This window comes from Sinocyclocheilus anshuiensis, unplaced genomic scaffold (assembly GCF_001515605.1).
Source record: "Sinocyclocheilus anshuiensis isolate Anshui unplaced genomic scaffold, SAMN03320099.WGS_v1.1 scaffold1781, whole genome shotgun sequence".
NCBI classification, from domain to species: domain Eukaryota; kingdom Metazoa; phylum Chordata; class Actinopteri; order Cypriniformes; family Cyprinidae; genus Sinocyclocheilus; species Sinocyclocheilus anshuiensis.
The window spans coordinates 101,727-111,067 of NW_015538017.1; the positions used below are offsets into that span (position 1 = coordinate 101,727).

At 37.4% G+C, this 9,341-nt stretch overlaps 1 protein-coding gene across 3 annotated transcripts in view; it reads left to right on the forward strand.

The window, feature by feature from the left end:
* Positions 1-1,791: 1,791 nt before the first annotated feature.
* Positions 1,792-9,341, forward strand: part of LOC107678510 (bone morphogenetic protein 6-like) — a 50,098-nt gene continuing 42,548 nt past the window's right edge. For all 3 annotated transcript variants that reach the window (XM_016473793.1, XM_016473798.1, XM_016473788.1), the window contains exon 1: positions 1,792-2,824. In XM_016473793.1, the coding sequence (XP_016329279.1) occupies positions 2,446-2,824 (379 nt within the window). In that variant the 5' untranslated portion in view covers positions 1,792-2,445. The remainder of the gene's footprint in view (positions 2,825-9,341) is intronic.

Genomic DNA, 9,341 nt, shown 5'->3' on the forward strand with positions numbered 1-9,341 from the left:
ATATTTATATAGTATAACTGTATCTGTTGTATCTTATTATTTCAAAAGATTTTGAATATAGTGCACAAATCACATTAACTACTTTTATGGTGCCTTCAGTAGAAATTGAAGTCTATCCAGCTTCTGAAAAATTATATTATTTGTTCAATTTAAATTTAGCAAAAGTGTGTGTACCTGGTATCCCCCCGCTATGAGGACCAACTGTTCCCGCGAAGATGGTGACCTAATTTCTGACCTTGTGGGGACATTTTTTGGTCCCCATTATGAAAACAGCTTATAAATCATACAGAATTATTATTTTTTTTTTTTAAATCTGTAAATGCTGAAAGTTTTGTGTGAGGGGTTTAGGGTATGGGGATAGAAAATACAGCTTGTATAGTATAAAAATCATTATGTCTATGGCATGTCCCCGTAAAACATGGAAACTCAAAGTGTGTGTGTGTGTGTGTGTGTGTGTGTGTGTGTGTTTGAGTGATGGGCTATCAGTGATTGGACTGATGAAGGGACGGGAAGGGGGTGGCTGGCATTGGTTTGCATCGCTTTGATGCATGCTTTTCTGCCCCACTAGATAAGATTAGCCACTTAGAGATAACAACACATGGCCATTTTATCAATCTAGATCTCACCAGACACAACATAGCATGTGAATTTGTGTGTGTGTGTTTTCTGAAATCAGTCTCCATAACATAAACACATGAGCTCTCTCTCTTATTATAGTAAGTTCAGTGAGTTCTCATCTTTAAAGCATTGCACCTGACCCTGACCGCAAACATTAGTTTGCTGTCTATCTGTCTGATGTCTGTAATCTCAAACATCAGAGAACTCCTCTAAAAATACTGGAGAAAAACAGGTGATCAAGATTTTACACAAGATAAAACAATACAGTCAGGTTCAGTATACAGGTTGCGTGACTTGTCAAACATCTACATTTTTCAGAAAAAAATATATATTTACATTTACAATATATATTTTTGTAGTTTTCTTCAGTCTCATGCGGTTATTTTCTGTGTCGTTAGGGGTCACGCTTCGGCCATAAAATGACTCGATTACATAGCGTAAGTTCATTTACGATTTTGTGGTGAAATTTATAGAAAGAAGAAGAGCTGTAATCACTTGGATAATTACCTACAATTCTTATTTAATTTATGGTATTCTTTCACAGGCGAATTTCGGTTTATTGGCCTGCATGCCATGGTGTAGGCGTCTTCAAGCAACAAAACTAGAACGCCTTTGTTAGTCTAGAATGAATCAAACTGTCTACATTCTAATCAATGCATGAAGCTACAATACGGACAGTAAAGTGTCCTACACATAGTTCGCGTTCTGTTGTACACATGCGTGATGCGTTCGGACGTGTTCGGTAGTTGCGTCCTGTAGCTGATTTTAAGACGACATTAAAATAAAAGTAACATTAGAACGCCTCCGCGACAAAACTAGAACGCTTTCGTTTTAATAGACGAACATGAAACGCAACTTCAGCACTTACAATGAATGAAGTTGTATACTGTATGACATTATCATCGACGTGCTATTTTAAGTTGAATACGACCGCGTCGCGTCGCTCGTACGCAAACTGTAGACACCTGACATGAAAGCTGAAATTGTCATCTACATTTATGAAGAAGACACGTAGACGTGTACGTGAAGACGGGTTTGAGGATGTTAAAACTGTCTTGTAAAGCTCCACCTCTGGACGCGAACACTGGGGCGGGCTCGAGACGCGTCTATACCTGCTTCAGCCCCGTTATTTAAAAGCCTCTGAGACAGACTCACAAACACACTCTGTAGGAATCAGAGACTGATGTCAAATCAAAGAACTGAACGGAGAAGATATATAGATCGTAAGGAAATAATTGTTTGGAAAAGTGACGGATATATATATGTTTTTCTTTATTTATTGTTGTGATACCTACACTAAACTTAACAGTTACTTTTGATGGCACGCAGAGAAGTTTCAATCTGTCTTCTGCCTGGAACGAAGCATCACGCCGAAGAATTGATGGAGATTTTGCGAATTGGAAAAACAACCTGAACGACAACTGCATTTGTTTTGCACAGGATAACAGTGTTTTGCAGAGGCAGTTACAACCCAACGGGTTTTTACAACCTGATGCCATAGAATAACCTTTTCAGTAACTTTTTTATTCTGTAGGCTAGTTCTTCAGAAAACCATCTATGCACTAGTGCTTTAAAGAACCCAGAAACCAGCACAGATTTGAAGATTCTATAATGTAATCATGAACCTTTCAGGGAACCATGCAGTCAAAATTGTCCTTAATAAGAAGAGGGTTCTTCGCTGAACCTAAGAACCACTGAAGAACCTAGTTGTAAGATCCTATGGCGTGAAGCAGAAGAGTAGAGGGAAAAACACTGGCTTCCAAGTGGTTTTATATTTAGAAGTGAATACACCCTCATCATCATCATCATCACAGACTGGATGTAAAGATGACAAGCGTCTGGTTTGCTCTGCTGGGCTTCTTGTGGAGCGTTTATTTGGCAGGTAGTAGTTCTGTACTGGACGGATCTGAGCTTCAGCCCAACTTCATGCATCGGAGGTTACGGACTCGGGAGAAGAGAGAGATGCAGAAAGAGATCCTGTCCATACTGGGACTGAACCAAAGACCCAGACCGCATCTGAACAGCGGCAAATATAATTCAGCACCCCTCTTCATGCTGGATCTGTACAACAGCATGTCCACTAAAGAGAAAAGCGACGTGGATCAGTACAGATCACTGTTCACCACCACACGACCCGCTTTAGCTTCACTTCATGACACAGAGTTCCTGCATAACGCGGACATGGTCATGAGTTTTGTCAATTTAGGTAAGATTAACGTTTCCTTTTTTGCTCTTGCATCCATTTTGTTAAAGATTTTGCACAATGAGTTCAGTATCCATACGTATCACACTGCAAACCCTTTTATAAAAACGATAGCACAAGCACTCTTCAAGCAAATATTTCACAAAAATATACAGTAAATGATACAAAGTAGATATTGTATATTGTTTAATAAATGGAGATATAGTATTTGGGCACTTTTATGTTCATAGTTAATGTGAAGAACTACACCTGTGTTTGCTCTGTTAAGACATCTAACACCTGTATGAACTTGAGAACTGACTTCATACAGCCACTAAAAAAACTGTTGTCTAAAAGTTGTTCAAAATGGCTCAGAAAACGGTAGTTTGTTATCTAGTGTGATTACATTTAGTGTGTGACTTTAGTGAACAAATACTCATTTTGAGTTTTTATTTTGAGCAGGATATCTGCTTTGACTATTTAAAGCTGAACAAACATATTTTTGTTGTGCCGTTTTTCTTTTCTTTAAATACAATATGCTTGCTTTTATATTTTGTTATCTAATGCAATGCCATTCACACATTTTTAAGTTGTGGCCTTTGCCTTTTGTAAAACTTTTGCATGCACATGAAATTATTTTATATGAATACATTCTTCTATATTTATCCTAATAGTTTAAATGTATTTTTATGTATTTTTATTCTGCAGCTTGGAGTGCTAATGTTTGATTTAATTTAGATTTTTCTGTGACATTGTTTACTGTAGCTTGTAGGACTGAGGCATTTTAATTTTAGTGTTATAACCAAGAACTTTCGTTGGAGTGCACATTGTATTGTCAAGCACTGTCATGTCTCTTTGAGCTCACTGCGAAAAAATATCATAAATCATATTTTGCTCATATATCGTGGTAATTAAAGTAGCCTACCTCGGAGTACCATGATATGTTCATCTGTACCAGATGACTGATGGTGCTGCCTCAGTAGTTTTTTTGTAAGGTTTTGTTGGATATCGCCCTTCAACACTTTTTTAACTGACATCTATCAAGCTCATAGTGACCTTGAGCACAGTGTCAAACCACGGGTCTGTTCATGCTCAGGGATTCTGTGTGGTTTGCTTAAGTAAACACAGAGCTCATTAATGGAGGGAGCATTCGTGTCCAAAATTCACTTGTTTATGTGAACTTCCCTCTACGAGGGCCAGGAGTTGCCCAATTAAGTTAATTATAACAATACAAACTCTTCTGGCTCTGCTCACTGCAGCTATGGGTCAGTTGCCAGGGATGCTTTTGTGTGAGTTGTGACATTCTAGTTGTTGGCTGGGTTCATTTCAATGCTCATTTGTCTCTGTCAGTCTCTTTTATAAGACAATAAATGTGGTCTTTCTTGATCTGGTAGTGGTATTCTGCAATCAGTTGACGGATATTTGCCATTGACTGACACGATGGCCACATTTTCAGTTATTTTTGGAAATAAGCAGAATTTCGTTTCAACTGACCACCAATTTGTTACCCGAGACAGGCTTGAAGTGGTTTTAACCATTTATTTTTTTGTTTTGTTTTGTTCTAGACTCTTGTAAGGGAAGTCATATAACTTGTTTTATGTGATTTGTCTGTGATTCAAGTGGTGATTCTTCATGGTCATTTACTGCAGTCATCCGTCTAGAACACCTGTGACTCAGCTCCAAATGTAGGAGAAAAAGGAAGCATATTGGCATACAGAAACTGACCAGTGTTGTGACACATCCAGAAATAGCCAGGCTTCTTCTCACAGACATTTGGATAGTCAGTGTATCCTATGTGAATCATCTTATGACTGTAGGAACAGTAGTACAAATTTCCTTTTTATGGTGTGGCTTCATAAGTAGTCAGGATTTCCGCCCTAAAGAGAAACATCACTGGTATGTTGTACACAATTATTACCTGAATATTTAACAAAAGCATTGTCATTGTGACACAAAATGTCAGTTCTGTCACAATTGACTCAAATGTTAATCCTGTATGACTGTTACTTTTGTGGAGCTCAATGTTAGGCAGAATCTTCACAGTGCTCTTTTTCATAGTGAAAGAATTCAAAAATGAAAGCATTATAAAGCATATGACTCATGTAATATATTGGAGGTTTTCTATTTTTAAAATTGATCTGGTCCTTATGTTTCTAGAAAAACTAAATTGTATCCTAATTGACAACGTCACATCATACACATGGAATCATGCTACATGCAGATATTCACTGGAGCCGAACTCTGAATTTGACGGTTTTAAGTTTGAGTGATGTTTTTGACAGATTCAGGTACATTTAGAGTTCTTGATGTTCCTAAGTCTCCCAATTCTTCCTGACCAGTCTTGCTCTGTTTATAGTAGGGTAGAGGATGCCCTAAGCTTTTCTTGGCACAGAAAATGTTGAGGAAACTCCCATCTCTTGTTTGCACTGGTAATATTGTGTATTTGTCTTTTTTCTGGATAAGGGGGGATCTTCCAGTAATCCAGGGAAAATCCATAGGGAAAAAAGCATTCCTGCTTTCTCTCCTTTGGTCCATCATTGCCTTTTTCCACATGGATCTTTTGTGTTCACTCACATTTCCTCCTGTAACTGTCTCATACAAACATATACACATTTCAAACTCATTATTTTCCACAGCGCATGTCTTAAATAGAGCCCACTTAGCAAAGTCAACAGCCACCCAGGTAAGCTTCGCTTTAGGCCTGTAAAGTAGTAAAAGTGACCCACACACATAGTTTTAGGGGGTTTCTCAAGAGCTTAACAAGGTCTAGACAATCCTGGCTTCTTATAACTATATGAATCCTGTATTTCACAATGTGCTTTCATTTCGTTCTTCCGCTTTTAATAACGTCTTTCAGTGTGCTGAGCTCCAAATCTGTGCTGAGCTGTGTGTTGCACTACAGTGTGTTCTTAAACCCACATTTTATCACATAATTAGTTGGCCACAACTAATGTTTGCTGGTTATGCACAACATGGATGACCTCTTCTGAAAGACCGCCCGTGGATCACAGACACAGGGGGGCTGTATCACTTCTAGTCTGCATGTGGGTGTTAACATGGAAATTAAGGAAGGAAGACTGATAAGAACTGTTGAAAACGCAGCAAATGAGACTAATGGCCAGGCACAGATGAAATCTGCACTGATTTTGGGGGCAAAACTGGCAGAATTGTGGATTGATAAAATGTGGTAAAATGTGTTAAATGGAACTCAGAGTAATGCACTTTTGTTACCACATTTACAATTAGTCATTTAGCAGCAGCTTTCATCCAAAATGACTCAAAAAATGTTAGCTGAGAGCAGTATCAAATTAGCCCAGTCATGATGAAACTGACACAGACTTATTTCCATTCTCAGCGCATGTACCTGGTCTTCATGCGCACAATTCATTGGTGCATGTTATTCCAACCATCAAAATGTAAAAACTTGCTTTGCCTTTGAAAACAATCTTAGCTGTCTAATATTTCTCTGTCATTTATAGACCACCACCATCCGATCAATTCCCCATATATCAAATCCCTCTCTACTGTTTATATTTTTATATATCCTGATTCACAGCAATACATTTTTACAGAAGTGTTTCGGCATTACATTGTTGACTTTAAAGCTGCATTTTTTTAAATGAACAAAAATCAATTATTAAGAAATGCTTAAAAAAAAAAAAATCAGTGTTCAATCTTTCCTTGAATTTCCCCAGTGGTACCTTTATAATAATGACGCGTCAGATTTTGCGGTAAATATCAATTCCGTGTCTTTCCTTTTTGCGTCACATCTATAAACAAAGAGAAGGAGGTCCGGTTATTGCAATTTTACCTCTGTCATGTGGTGTATTTTTGAGAAAAATGAATATTTAACAAAATAATGAGGGTACTTGATTGTATCAATCGTGAATTGGAAAGTGGTCACTTAGATGGATGTGACTTCAGCCGAAAAAGAAAAGGCGAAATAAGTTATTACATTTTGATGCAAGATTACGAAGACAAAACTTTATATTAAGTGGCCTTAACTACTATGTATTTACATTTAAATTAATCATTTGGTACAATGCAATGTGTACATACATGTTTTTACATTGTACTTATATATTAAAAATACCTGCATGTAATTACATCTGTAATTCATTTCTGCAATTACATTTATAATTACACTGTTGACCCATCCCTGACACCTTAACCCACCCTTAAACCTACCCATACCAACAAACCTGTCCCTATCCTTACCCATATCCCACCTCAATAAGAGTGAAAAATTTAAGGGGGTCTGAATACTTTCCGTACCCACTGTAAAATGGGACCAAACAAAAAAAAAAAACGCATCCTGATAAAATGTTGGAATGTGTATTGATAAAGTAAAGAGTCCTTTTTGATTTCAGGTTGACTTTAAAGCAGTTTTATGTATGCAGGCCAAAAAGGGTGTAGTTATAATACTTGTCCTTAAACACTACATTTTTCTGATACTTGCACATGGTCCTTTCTTACATTCAGAAATTTGTTTTTTTGCTTTATTTTTTTAAATTTTAATTAACAAAATGGGTTTTGTTGTTCTTCTCCCTTAGCCTGTGGGCAGATCCCCTCGTTCTCTGAACTAAACTTTTTTGGACAGTGATTATCTGACAAGGAGTGAACGTTTTAATTTCAGTTAAACAGACACGCTGAAGTTGATGATCGTGAGGTCAGGAGATAAGCTTCTTTCAGGGAATGTCCTCTTAGCTTCAGTGTTAGCTGTGAAGTCTTGATGCTATCTCTGCGTCTCACGCCATAGCCGTCAGACATGCCCCCATAGCCGCCGGTTCCTGCGATCAGTTCTCAGGAATGTGCCGTTCTCTGCAGGTAGCTGCTCTCTTTGACTGAAGCATCTCGTGTTATCAGGGATCATATTGAATAAGGAATAAATAAGGATCTCGGAACAATAAAACTTGCCGTGTTGTTGCCGCTGGGCTGTGAATTTGTCAGATAAGAAGGCGTTTGTTAAACCGATGTGAGATGATAACCATAAACCCAAAATCTGATTACATGATAAATCACTTGTTGGATGGATCACATCCATGTAGCCATTTAGAAGTCACACGTCAACATTCGACGAATAACCCACACAAGAAAAAAGGGACTATACTGCCACCCCCTGCTTATTCCTACTAAGCCAAGTGTGGTATTTTTCTCTATAGCATGCTGATGGCCTGATATCAAACACGCTTAAAGCCAAGACTTCAACCAAGTCTGTGCTTGAAAGTGAAACGCTCGTGCACAAAGTTAGAGATGTGTGGACAGCAGAGCGTGACCTCCCTGTCAATCCTCTCGGGTTAACTTTTGACCCCAGATGAGGTCACAGCTGAGCCGTCACTACTAGGTTCCGACCTACAGGTATGCAGCATTTGTTACCATACAATATTATGAAATAGAATGATATTAGTCAGGGTAATTAAATAATTGAGTCATTTAAAAGTATTAAAAAGAATAAGAAAAAGATATGACATAAATGACATTTTCAAACAACAAAATTTGATAAAAACTACTGATGTAATTTGTAGACAAGAGTCATTAACAGCCATTTTTGGCATAGTAAGCATAAAATTAAGAGTGAATATATGCATATTTAAAAATATTATTTGCAAATAGTTCAAATTAATTTGCTTATAATACATTTTAGACATTTTTCTTTCTTTTACTTATTGACTTAAATTATTTTAAATGCTTAAATTGTTAAATTACTCTGACTAATATCATTCTTTATAACATTATGTCGTTTAACATTCTATCATAAATCAGTTGTCAAATATTAAATCGTTAACTACTTTTTACTCCATCTTTCCTCACACTCCTTCACTGTTAAAACCAAAGTGTTGTGCTGGAATTCACACTTGCCTTCTTTGATTTGAGTTTGATTTGAAGCTAATGAACATATGATTATGGCAGTATATGATTCGTATGTGATTTTAAAGGGGTCATATAATGCGATTTCTATTTTTCCTTTTCTTTAATGTGTTATGTAGCTATTTGTGCATGTATAAGATCTGCAGAGTTACAAAACTCAAAGTCTCCCACAAAAGGATTTATTCTATCTAAAAGAGAAGGCTGATCCAGACCGGGCTAAAATGCCTCGTTCAAACACGCCCCCACATCTCTACGTCACTATGTGGAAATATTTGCGTAATGCCGCCCAAATGTTCATGCAAAGAAAGAAGGCGTGGTTTCAGGAACTGCAGTAGTGTTGATGCAGCCATGTCAGGGAGACGGTGTGTGTTTCAGTGCGAAAGCAAAAGCACTTTATTTGGCCTTCCGAAAGTAGATGCAATGAGGAATCATTGGTTAAGATTTATTTACAACAGAACAGCACAACCCAGATGTTCGAATTTGTGCAACGCATTTTATGGACGACAGTTTTGTGAACCTAGGAGAGTACAAGGCTGGCTGTGCACAAAGGCTATTTCTAAAAAAAAATGGGTCAATTCCGACTTTGCTATGACAATCTGGCGCTTATTCTCTATCAGCTACTGTAAGTATGTTTTCTTAATTGTTTAAGTATTTGCTATTGACTGTTCAAATG